Raw genomic sequence first — 13506 nt, 5'->3', positions numbered from 1 at the left:
ATTGCTCATATTCCTTATCTCATTTGTGTATTCTTTGAGATTTTTAAGAAAAAAATTTTCAATTTTGTGTTTAAAATTATTTATTTATCTACTCATTTTTCATATGTTGGATTATGTGTTAGATTAGATTATGATAGTATTAACACAATACTTCTTATTTTTACAAAAAAAAATATCTCTAAATTTCCCCTTTGTACTCTTGGTTACAATCATTATATATAAAGTTATAACCAACACTTTTTTCTTGGGAATAATGACATATTTCTATTGCATCACTTCAAAATCTTATTAAAAATTTTGAATTTGATTTTGCATTGGTTATTTGGCTTGATCACATCATGTTTGAAATGTTTTACATATTCGGAAGAAGAAGTTTGACTTTGATGTGATTTTTATTTTTCCCTTTCTTTTTTTGAATTGTAATTTTTGTTGATTTTTTTTATAAGTTTTTTGGTGTTTTTGATTGTACCTAGATATAATTGGAATTGAAAAAGTTTTTTTAAAACTAAAAAAAAAAAATTCAAATTTTATATACTTTTTAATGATACACAAAATGTTATAAATAACTTTTATTAAAAAGTTAATATTTTTGCTACCTTTTGAATTCTTAAGAAAAATTGTATTATTTTCATTTTGGTACGAAAAAATTATATATATATATATATATATATATTACATTTGTGATAATATTTTTGCTACCTTTTGAATTCTTAAGAAAAATTGTATTATTTTCATTTTGGTACGAAAAAATTATATATATATATATATATATATATTACATTTGTGATTGTTCCTATAATAAAAGAAAATATGATTATGAAATACATTACTATTTATTAAATTAGTCTAAACTACAAAAAATAAATTTAATGAGATCATCCTAAAAATATTATCACAAGCAACGCACGGGTCCTTGACTAGTTCTAATTAATAACTTTATTTGTCAAATAGAACTGAATCTGGTACCTAAGAAACTAACCTAAGTTTTGCCCCCAAAAAGAAGTTTATATATGAATAGTATCAAGCATTGAATTCTAATTAAATCTCAATGCTTGATGCTACAAAAGATTTCCAATCCCATCCTTAGATAATTAGTTTGCAGTATTTTACTTATGAATTAACTTAGTTGGCTAGCTTTGACATACAATTGTACTCCAATTTGGAGCAATCCCATTGAGTTCAAACTTCATCCCTTTTTGCGGAGAAAATGGGCTTTTGCCCTTTCTTTTTAAAATATCCAACAAAATACCCCATGTTTGAAACTAATTAGGGAAATGCTCCTGTTTTGAAATTTGATTTTTTTAAAACTAATTAGGAAAATACCCTTGTTTTGAAACTCGATTTTCTAAAAATCGAGTTTCAAATGTATAACTAGATTTTTGAAATATCGAGTTATAGCAAACGTGAACTTTTTTGGAACATCAAGTTTCAAAATAGGAGCATTTCTCTAAATAGTTTAAAAAAAAAAAGAAAAAAAAAAAGAAAGAAGAAGACAAAAGCCCATTTTCTCCCCCTTTTTGCTTTGAGAATTAGTAAACTTTCTACTCTCTCTCTCTCCCTCCAAACTTCAAACACAAAGTACAAAGAGAGGCTCCAATGAATCCAACCCACTCGGCTGCTTGCATTAATATAAGATAGGCAGTAAATAATTTCCAAGTCACTTCTTAATCTTATTCATCAAACTTGGATGTTCTGCTTTGTTTTACATGAACCTCGAGAAAAAACATGTTATAAAGTGGTAGGTGATTTTTTTTTCAGATTGCTACCTTCATCAAGATCGAGGTTGTAATCACTCCTCTTAGGTCTTAGCTTTTTCTTCCTATAAAAGAAATCCATGAAAGTAATTTACATGCATGCGTTATACTTCATCTTAATTCTTGTTTATTATTATAAAAAAAAAGTTATTGTTTAGTAGTTAATTTCTAGTTGGATCTTAGTTGGAGAAGATATAGAAGAGACAAAAGGGCCTGGCATTAATCAAACAAATTGCATAAATAATCCATGACGTTTGCATAGTTGAGTGTATGTGTTTATGTCATCCATTCTATATATTATTTCTGCTATTTGCAACAACTTCATGTGTGGTAGAAGGCTTGCCTTTCATAAAATAATTTATATATTATATGTATTCAAAGAATATCCCTAACCTTCACTACAAAAAACGCGCTTTGGAGCTGCGTTTTGTAGTGCTTATAGGAAGTAAGCTAAGCATGTCGCTGAGTATCTTAATGTGCAACTTTCTGTTTATTTACTCAAAAGTCAAAATGTATAATGGTTTTAGATCTAAACTAATTCGTGCACTGCTTTCACAAGGAGCTGGCGAAAGTGAAGAGGGTATAGCTCCTCTCTGCCGGTACTCATCCATCATATGTGTGTGTGTATATATATATATATATATAGACAGATATACATACAATTTTCAAACATATTATTGCATTGAGTTTCCAAAAAAATGATTAAAAAAAAAAAACCAAATAAAGAAAAAAGAAAAAGAATTCGACTAATTAAATACAATGAGACATTTCCTATACTTCTTTTGCTGATCAATATAGTAACATAAAATATTTTTCTAGCTTGGTGCTAATTAAAAAAGCCTTATTATATATATTTTTTAATTTTTAATTTGGCTAGGTAAGCATAGCAGGTGTACCAATGGGCTAACAGTCGAGCTGATCTGTTACAGTTGACTAAAGATCTAACTTTCACTTGAACCATATATAGGTGAAATAGTAAATCTTATTGCCTACTGCTTCGAGGCATTGAATTAGAGACCCTTCTCATAAATCTCTGATCCTTTGTGATTATATATCATATTGTGAATCAACTCGGTCATGCTTTAAGGAGGAGAAGGGTTATATACTTATATATGGTGCAGTTTATTTCTTTTTATGATGAGTGGAGTGGAAAATGTAGAATCAGTCTGGTGGTATCACTGAACACAAAGGAGGAGGAAATGTACAGAAAGCATAAAAACATACTTTCACTATATATATTCTAACTACATAATAGAAGAAAAATTGAAACTAAACAAAAGAGGAAGTTTCCTTAAAATCTTCTATGGAGATAATGCATTTCAACTAACAATCAAGTAACTTAAATTTACTCTTCAATGAAACCATCCAAGTCAGAGAAACCATCAAAGAAGCCATTTAAGTTTTCATTTCTCCAAAATTCTTCTTCATCTTCCTCCTTTATTCTCACCCCATTTTGCAAATTGGCAAAAGCATCATGCATTTCTGTGGTGCTGCAGCTTGGCTCCCTGTAGAAACTCATTATATTTTTGGTTGGCGATCTTCTTATTGTTGAACATGTAGTACTGTTCCTATTACTCTTCGTCATCTCTGCAGGTTTTCCCGTGAGCCTCTGAACAAGCTCTCGAAAATTTGCAGGTTCTGTCTTTATGACTTCGGGTGCATATATGTGAATTATACGAATCTTTGGCTTGAGCTTTGATATCTCCCGTGAGTGTTTGTGCATGGAAAGTTGAGTAGAAGCAGCTGAACTTGGTTTACATGAATGTGGCTTCATCATTTTCTTGCAAACTTGATTGACAGAGAAAGAGTGGTTTGATACTATTGATTGTGTATGTTTGAAGAATGTATATATATATATATATTCTACTATCTCAAGAGTCAATGAAGTAATAGAATGCTATTGGGCCTTGCTTACAGTTACATACACGCATACATAGATATATTCTTTCCATTAATTTGGAGTCTAAATCATTATACTCCACATCTATAACATAAGAGTACACGTCCAAGTTCATTTTACCTAACTCCTGCGTTACATTAACGTGGATAATATACAGGCACATGTTAACTAAAACTAATTTTGGCTATCATGTTAATTAGGAAATGCTTTTACATAGAAAATAAGTTTTGTATAAATTAATTCATACCAAACGATGTGAGAACTTCATGATTGAGAACAATCTCCTCTTATGCGTTGTTATTTTTATTTTTTTGCTAATCAGTAATTAATCTCATCTTGTGCATTCAAAAAATGTGTAGACTACACCATTATTAGTTTTGTGAGATCTTTTTTGATTATTGAAATCTAGATGTCTTCAGCTTAATACACTTTAATTTCTGCTATATATGATCATGTTAGTGCATGTAAGGTTAGAAGTTACAACTGAGAAGGAGGAGAGGAGTAGAAGAAAAGCTTTAAAGGAGACATTGTTAGCCATTGATTTTTTTTTTGCTAAACAAAGACTTTTATTAATAGAACAAACTAACATTGTTAGCCATTGTACCATTTACTCATAATTGTGTAGGCACACGTACTGTTTCACAGAACTAGACTTGGTGTTAAGTTTAGTATCATCTGGGATTCACTAGTAGTCTGGTACATCTACTGTCTCTTTCACGAGGCCAGCTTAATTAACCATTGTACCATAAATGATATATGTACTCTACTGCTTGCTCTGCCAGCCTCTGCACAATACAAATGTACACGGTTCACGGATCTCTTACAACCATTTTCACTGTACTCGCAAGTCAGTAGAGCACGAGATTTATGCTGTTCTATAATTTAGAGGACAATCCAGTCAAGCGCAAATTTCTATATACAATCTCTTTACTCTTTACACTTCCATTGGTGAGTAGAGAGGGAAAGTTGCTTGAAGTTTGCATTAGAAAATTTACCTTCACTCTCCTCTAACTTTTTAACAACATGAAAGGTTGCTCTACAGATTACTTACAAAATTACAGCCGGAAATCTAAAGTAACATAGTGGGGCCTCTTAAAATAACATTACTTTTATGAGGTTCACGTGAGGTTTTGTGAATCCTTTTTTGTTTTAGTTATAAAAAAAAAAAGGATACATTAAGTTCTAATTATAATTTTGATACTCTCTTAGTAAGAGTGAATGAATACATTTTTTTTTTTTTTTAAGTTTGTTAGCCATTGTACCATTTACTCATAATTGTGTAGGCACACGTACTGTTTCACAGAACTAGACTTGGTGTTAAGTTTAGTATCATCTGGGATTCACTAGTAGTCTGGTACATCTACTGTCTCTTTCACGAGGCCAGCTTAATTAACCATTGTACCATAAATGATATATGTACTCTACTGCTTGCTCTGCCAGCCTCTGCACAAAACAAATGTACTAATTGGATCTACTCGTGGGGGCTAAATCAATACGTGCACGGTTCACGGATCTCTTACAACCATTTTCACTGTACTCGCAAGTCAGTAGAGCACGAGATTTATGCTGTTCTATAATTTAGAGGACAATCCAGTCAAGCGCAAATTTCTATATACAATCTCTTTACTCTTTACACTTCCATTGGTGAGTAGAGAGGGAAAGTTGCTTGAAGTTTGCATTAGAAAATTTACCTTCACTCTCCTCTAACTTTTTAACAACATGAAAGGTTGCTCTACAGATTACTTACAAAATTACAGCCGGAAATCTAAAGTAACATAGTGGGGCCTCCTAAAATAACATTACTTTTATGAGGTTCACGTGAGGTTTTGTGAATCCTTTTTTGTTTTAGTTATAAAAAAAAAAAGGATACATTAAGTTCTAATTATAATTTTGATACTCTCTTAGTAAGAGTGAATGAATACATTTTTATTTTATTTTAAGTTTAAAGGTCCTACCGAAAAAAGAACAAGCTTTTTAATGATTTTGATGGAATACTCTATTTTTTTATATCCAAACGTTCCTTATTATACTTTTTTGTTCTTCAAGAAGATTAAATTATTAAACATTAAAGAAAGGGGCTTCAAACTTTTTTTTGAGAAACAAACACATATGCACACACAAGGGAGAGAGAAAGAAGTTCTAATACAAAGACACACCACAACTCTACTCAAAAGGAGTTCAAACTTAACTTCATCTTTTTCATATTTCATATATTTTTTTTTTGGACCAATGTAAATAAATGTAAAGAGGTTATATGATATTTTAAAGATGCTTGAATAGGAAGGGGGTGTACCTTACATAAAGAAACAATTTTAGTTGATATATCGTTCATATAGATGCCTAACATTTAGCTATAACATTACTTATACAAAACCCCATTTATATTAATAAAGTGAAAAGCATCCCGATAACAAGAAAAATGAATGACTAACTTAAAAGTTACCCTTTCTTTTTTGGGTTTTAAAAATAAAGAGAGACATTCTAAGTGAGCGTTTGGATTCAGATTATTCCTATTGCGTCCTCTTTTTTTATTTATTTTTTTATTTTTTTTATCCAGCGCCTCTTGCGCTTTTCATGAGACATGAATAATGCATTTAGGCAAGTGTATAGTAACCTATGCGTGAACAGTAATTTTATTATTATTATTTTTTATTATTTTTAGTTTTCAGTAAAATAAGCGGTATCCAAATGGATTTTAAAGTCTAAATAATGATTTTTATTTAATGATGTAAGAAAGAGATATGCAATGAAGCCATGCCTCTTTCTTAAAGGGGGTTCCAAAAAAAAAATTTTTGAACCCCCTTTAAGAAAGAGGTATGACTTCATTGCAAATGTCACAATCATATGTAATAGTACCATAAAAATTTGATAAATGATGATTTTTTTTTTTAAAAAAAAAAACAAAAAAATTGAACCCCCTTTAAGAAAGAGGTATGACTTCATTGCAAATGTCACAATCATATGTAATAGTACAATTAAAATTTGATAAATGATGATTGTTTTTTTTTAATTTTGAGAAACAATAAATGATGATTGCTTATTATAGGTATTTCGATAAATGATGATTTTTTTATAAGGGAGGAGGTAGCCCCATCGCTGTTTTGGACTTTCCGTTCCTTTTACAGTCACTTTGATGCGGCTAACTGAACATTTTCAGTTGAGAGATTATGGTAGCAACCAAATCTCTCTCATTATTACTATTTTTTTCTAATTGGATGGTAAATCTTGATTTCATGATTTGTTAGAAAATTGACATACTAATTTGTCACTTTGCGGCTTTCTTTCTCATTTAAGCAAACAATTAAAAGCTGTTCTCAAATAATTAAACATTAAACTACTAGAAACGATTAGTTAATAATATCAACAGTTGGTAGACATTGACATTGGATTTTTAAATTATTGATACCAGAAGGTATATGCGAATTTCTCAAGATAATATTCATTTAATTACCGTTTTAAGAGTTGAACAATGCTTGGATTGATAAAATCATTCTACCTAGTTATGTTACAATATTATTCTATAATGTCAAAAGCTTGTATCTGTCCCTCTAGGAAAAATAAAAATAAAAATCTTGCATAACTAAATAATTACAGTAACTACAAATATAGATTGTTAAGTTGCCTTCTCAAGTTAGCAGCCGATTAGAATGTTGCAAGTTTCAGGCTCTCAGATTGCCCTCTCTTGTGCAATTTGTGAACTCACTTATGAATTAAAATAAAAAAAGTTATGCTCAGTATACAAAACTATCACTTTTGCAAAGTCTAAGAGAGATTATGGTAAGCACAACCTTACTCAAATTATTTGAAGAGGCTAATCTTTTGACTTAAACTTGCTACCTCTCTCTCTCTCTCTCAAAAAAAAAAAAAAAAAAAAAAAAANGGGAGAACACGGCCTTGTTGTGCTGAGTTTGGAACCCTAGCTGTTTTTTGATGGTCACGTGCTTCACTTAAGTGATTAGTGCTCGTAGAAGTTGTTGTTGCACGTGTAATGGCTGAGGTGGCGTGCAACCTGGGCTCTTCAAGACACTCAAAACCAGCCGCCTCATTTGCATCCTCACTGATCATGTGCTCATTGATTGGAATTTTAGCAATCAATGGCTCATTAAATGTGTGTGGCCCGGCCTTTAACTTTAATAGCCCCTCATCAATTTCAGCAATCTCAGAAAGGAAATCTTTGTTGTGCAACGGGTCTTTTGGTTCAACAGCTTGATTGGTTGCCGTTTTGGGGGAGTTTGAATGCAGATTAATTGCTGGTGGGCTGGCAGACCGTGACTCTGCATGTTGCAATTTAATATTTTGTAATTCACCTTCCACTTTTTCTACTTGATTCACCAACGGTTCTACCTGATCATTATTCTGCTCCAAAACCGTAGGTAGACTGATTGGGCCATCTGTAACCGATCCCCTTAATTGCTCCATTGACTGCTCCACGTTGTTCTGATCCACGTCATCATGTGTCGTTTGGGCTGGAGGGACCGCCGTGGAGTTTGCCTGAGCTTGCCTTGGCTGGAACGAAGCTCTTTGAGTAGATGAACTTCCTTTCTTTTTGTGAAAAAAACCGGGCACAGAGATAACATTTTTTTGTACACGACTCGCAGGTGGTGCACGGAGCCAAGGTCCAAATTGCTGTTCTTCAACTTTTAGGGATCCTTCACTTTCTAGCCACTCTTCACAGTCCCTATCGTCATGGGTAAGACAGCCGCACCAGTAGCAAATATTGGGTAGGCGCTCATACTTGAAAGAGACCAACTTTTCTTTGCCTTGTCCAACTGACACCATTCTTCCTCGACTTAGTGGACGAGTGACATCCACGTTAACTCTTACCCTCATAAAACTCCCTCCATTCATCTCCGTTTCAGCCTTCTGTATGATTGCTCCAACAGTGCTACAAATTCCTTCCGCCACCTTTGGATTCATGAATCTCACTGGGATGTCATGTACCTGCACCCAAAATGCTGTACTACTAAATTTCAAATCCTCAATTGGCACGTCCTTATCATAGCGTTGCAACGCCAAAAGGTGCTTGTCAAAGCTCCAAGGTTCATTTGAGAGAATGGAATCCACTTCATGTTTGTTGTCGAACGTAAAGAGGACTATGTGATTGCCCATATTTTTGACTTTGAAACCATTCTTTGATCTCCACAATGGCATAAAAGTCGAAGCAATAGCTTCCATATTCAGAGCCCTTCTTGTGTAGAATTTGCCAGCAATAATAAATTCTGGCGTAGCCAAATCCTCCTCAAGATCGAAAGTTGGCCCTTCTCTATCAGAAATCGATAAACCTTTACAATGATTTGTAAGATCATCCATGATTTCACTGTTTCCCAAACCCCCGAAAGAAAGAAACCACTAGCCTTAAGGATAACCTTGTTATCCTAAGGGACAAAAGCACCTACGAGTAGGGACACAATATTCTACAGCCTAGGAGAAGTTCATAGAGAAACTTTCACTAGCCAGAGAAACTTTGAGAGAGCACAAAGCATAGTTTAAATCGATGGAGTCATGTGCATACTCAAGAAGATTGTTAGTTGTTACTTAGAATCACCCATTACAATACATATTTCAAGAGTACTTTTCTAAATGATGATTGTTTATTATAAGTATTTCGATAAATGATGATTTTTTTATAAGGGAGGAGGTAGCCCCATCGCTGTTTTGGACTTTCCGTTTCTTTTACAGTCACTTTGATGCGGCTAACTGAACATTTTCAGTTGAGAGATTATGGTAGCAACCAAATCTCTCTCATTATTACTATTTTTTTTCTTATTGGATGGTAAATCTTGATTTCATGATTTTGTTAGAAAATTGACATACTAATTTGCCACTTTGCGGCTTTTTTTCTTATTTAAACAAACAATTAAAAGCTGTTCTCAAATAATTAAACATTAAACTACTAGAAACGATTAGTTAATAATATCAACAGTTGGTAGACATTGACATTGGATTTTTAAATTATTGATACCAGAACGTATATGCGAATTTCTCAAGATAATATTCATTTAATTACCGTTTTAAGAGTTGAACAATGCTTGGATTGATAAAATCATTCTACCTAGTTATGTTACAATATTATTCTATAATGTCAAAAGCTTGTATCTGTCCCTCTAGGAAAAATAAAAATAAAAATCTTGCATAACTAAATAATTACAGTAACTACAAATATAGATTGTTAAGTTGCCTTCTCAAGTTAGCAGCCGATTAGAATGTTGCAAGTTTCAGGCTCTCAGCTTGCCCTCTCTTGTGCAATTTGTGAACTCACTTATGAATTAAAATAAAAATAGTTATGCTCAGTATACAAAACTATCACTTTTGCAAAGTCTAAGAGAGATTATGGTAATCACAACCTTACCCAAATTATTTGAAGAGGCTAATCTCTTGACTTAAACTTGCTACCTATCTCTCTCAAAAAAAAAAAAAAAAAAAAACTTGCTACCTATCAATTTTGGTGGTAGGAGCTTGCCATCGTACTAAGGCAGAAAATTATAAGAAAGACCTTGGCTTAGTGGGATTGTTCAAATTACCATTATAGGAAGACTTACGGTAAGTGAAAAAAGAAAAAAGAAAAAAAGAAAATCACAAGAGGAACATATCTATTAAATAGCAGAAATTTGAGAGAGAAAAATTGTATATAAAATAGAAATCATTTGTTTCACTTTTAATGTTTCACTTTATACATCAGCAATTATAGTATACTATTTGTTTGAATTTTTTTTCTTCACAAATTATAATTTGTGGAACATAAAATGAAATATTCAAAATGAGATAGAGTGTTTTGACAATCAAAGAGTTCAAAATAAAGTAAGCTACAAAGGTGTACCTAAAATACCATTGAAAACAAGAAATGAAGATAATAGAAATTAAAAATATAGAAATTAAAAACAAAATTAGGGAAGGAAATATTTTAAGGTTGTGTACATATACCAAGAACGGAATGTAGGTAAATAAAGGAAATCCATCAAAGAAAATAAATAATTTAGAAAAGAAAATCATGGATGAACAGATATTTCTGTCTCTTCATTAAAAATGACAGGTTTCTTTATAAGCCTCCAAATGGGTAGGCATACTTCGGCCAGCCCATAATCAATTATGGTTTCTTTTACCCACGATTTTCACAAGCTCTTTGTTTGTTTATAACTTTCTCTCTTTTTTCAAAAGAGTTAGTTTATACTTTTATATGCCTCCTAATCGAGAGCCACTTAAGATTTTAAAAGATTGATGGACCCAATTCTGACCAAACCTGTACCTCTTTTGGATCAAAACTTTCTCTGAAGAAAAATGAAAGAAATTAAGCCCATCAAAATTAACACTGTTTACCTTAAAAAAAATACACTTGTAAGAGGCCAAGAGCTCCTTATATAGCAAGGATAGATGAGTACAAATCCTAAAGCTTTGGCTATTTTATAAAGAAACTAAAGTTAAATAAATATATCGCAAGTTGTGATTGATAAAATATAAAATGGAATACAAAAAGTAGTACATAGTATTTGCATTATGAATAAAGGGTTTCAATGAGAGACCCCAATGAGCAATAATGATGGAAAAATTATTTTATACATCGGGTACTACTGCACTAAAAAGAAAAAGTAATGGTTGATGGAAATAACTTCTCAATTAAGGAATCTGTAGAACTTTTACATGTCTTCATTTGCCTGGCTAAAAGTTTGTCACTTTGTCTTCCATAAAAATTTTACATGTAAAAAAAAAAACTATGTGAAGAGGGGGGAATTGCCTCCCATATGCAGAGGATATGTTTAGTAAATTCAACACAGCATTAGATCTCTACATATATAATGAATTCATGTTTGACCTACATGAATAGTGGATTGAATTACTATATTGATCATCTGTCCATATGATATTGGCTATATGTCTAACATCCAAAATTTAAAATTCTCTCTTCCTATGAAAACATTTTTTGGATCTATCATTTATATCCTGCAACCACTCACCGATTGCCATCATATCACTAGAAATCGTGTAACAAGTGGTGCTAAAAAAACTTTATATGAAAGCTAAATCTGTTTATTACTGGCAACAAGAACAAGCTCTGTCCAATGAAAGAATAAAGAACCAAAGAATCCGTCTAATTCATTTACACATCAACACAACCAATCTTACAATATAGAAGCCAGCAGCCAAAGCTGTGCCACAAATAATTAATACAAGTATAAAAGAAAAATTAATTGAAGTACATATGGAATCCAAAAAAAAAAAAAAAAACCAAAACCAACAACAAACAGAAAGGCCTAAGATGTGTGATCATGAGGCTTTGAATTTTCCTTGATTGGAGACTGTAGGCCTCCTGGACGAGGAGACGGCTCGCCACCAGCAGGCATGTCGCTAATTGCAGCAAGAATTCGGTTAATACTTACAGACCGAGCTGGTTTGAAACTAAATGATCTCTTGGTGTCTTTGGAGAAGATGCTGGATGACTTTGAAAGTATGAGATACACCAAAGCTTGTACTAGAACAAACAAGGCCACCTTCATAAGCGTGTGTCCTCCTAAGATGTGTGATCATGAGGCTTTGAATTTTCCTTGATTGGAGACTGTAGGCCTCCTGGACGAGGAGACGGCTCGCCACCAGCAGGCATGTCGCTAATTGCAGCAAGAATTCGGTTAATACTTACAGACCGAGCTGGTTTGAAACTAAATGATCTCTTGGTGTCTTTGGAGAAGATGCTGGATGACTTTGAAAGTATGAGATACACCAAAGCTTGTACTAGAACAAACAAGGCCACCTTCATAAGCGTGTGTCCTAAATCACTTTCCATCATCATCATCGTTCTTGTTGATAATGAGATTTTTGGACTGGGAGAGGCTAAAGTTTTGATCGAGTATGTGTTTGTGTGATAGCAAAAGAGAGGTGAGAAGTGATGAATTGGATTTAGCAGAGACCATGCACACAAGTCCTTATATAAAAGCTAGAAAGAGATATTTGCAAGCCTTTCCTCTTTGACTATTGACTTAGCCGCCTCAAACTATCTAACTTAACATTCAGTGTAAACCAAGCCAATTCATAACACGTGGTTATTAGGTGTTAGAAAGCAAAATGTCTAATAATTTAATTAACCGATTATAGTGCACCGATTCCATTTCAAGCGTAATTGCAAACGTGACACTCACGTACGAAGAAGCTTCTGAACTTGAAGAGGATAAAGCTTGAAGGTGGGAATTGGTCAATTTTGACATTCACTCATTCAAGAGGGGCTTTAAAAGTATAACCACCTTCATGTGCATGATAACCATATTCTAGATACCGCGTGTTATCTGTTTATCCAATAAGCTTTGCAAAGAGTGCGCGTAAGTCATCAAATGAAATGAGACCATTTGATCACAGACCGTAGGTGTCTGTGTGTGTACTGCTGTTCAATTTATGTTTGCCTTATCTTTTGTGAAATTTGTATGGTAGGGTGGCATTGGCATCAATTATTGCAGTTGCAGATGGTTATGCTTCACGTTTCTAATAGTCACTGTTAACCACACAATAAGGTAGCCAAATCCCTTTTCTGTTCTAAATTATTAAAAGCATATACAACCAACCTTAAAACATCACATGATTCACATTGCATTATTGGATTTAGATTTTAGAGTAAAGCAAAGAGACGTGAAAGTGACTAGGACCACAGCCATGCTGACCATGAACTTGGACAACAAGAGTCGCATACGATTGCTATCATATTTACGTGGCGCCACCTCACATTTCTTTTTCCCTTAGCTACACTTTTTCTCCTTGATAAGTATTACAGGAATTTTATTTCTAAGATCAACTACCTAAAGAGTTTTCGCAAAAAAAAGTCTGTTCTAAATTATTAAAAGCATATACAACCAACCTTAAAACATCACATGATTC

The 13506-nt window shown here is 32.8% G+C and overlaps 2 protein-coding genes across 2 annotated transcripts; both read right to left on the bottom strand.

Moving 5' to 3' along the window:
- Window positions 1–11717: 11717 nt before the first annotated feature.
- On the bottom strand, window positions 11718–12157 carry LOC111986089 (uncharacterized). Its single transcript, XM_024017724.2, has one exon. It carries the CDS (start codon window positions 12141–12143, stop codon window positions 11901–11903), a length of 243 nt encoding a protein of 80 aa, XP_023873492.2. The 5' UTR covers window positions 12144–12157; the 3' UTR covers window positions 11718–11900.
- Window positions 12158–12595, bottom strand: LOC136067312 (uncharacterized). The gene has a single exon (XM_065772974.1). The coding sequence runs from the start codon at window positions 12434–12436 to the stop codon at window positions 12158–12160; it is 279 nt and encodes a 92-aa protein (XP_065629046.1). The 5' UTR covers window positions 12437–12595.
- Between the last annotated feature and the right edge of the window lie 911 nt (window positions 12596–13506).

Source organism: Quercus suber, unplaced genomic scaffold (genome assembly GCF_002906115.3).
Source record: "Quercus suber isolate HL8 unplaced genomic scaffold, Cork oak 2.0 scaffold_67, whole genome shotgun sequence".
NCBI classification, from domain to species: Eukaryota; Viridiplantae; Streptophyta; class Magnoliopsida; order Fagales; family Fagaceae; genus Quercus; species Quercus suber.
Note: the sequence above shows the minus strand (reverse complement) of the source record. Positions and strands in the feature narration are given on the sequence as shown.

Coding starts and splice junctions, on each gene's coding strand:
- LOC111986089 (XM_024017724.2), bottom strand. CDS start 12,143: ATGAAGGTGGCCTTGTTTGTTCTAGTACAAGCTTTGGTGTATCTCATA.
- LOC136067312 (XM_065772974.1), bottom strand. CDS start 12,436: ATGATGATGATGGAAAGTGATTTAGGACACACGCTTATGAAGGTGGCC.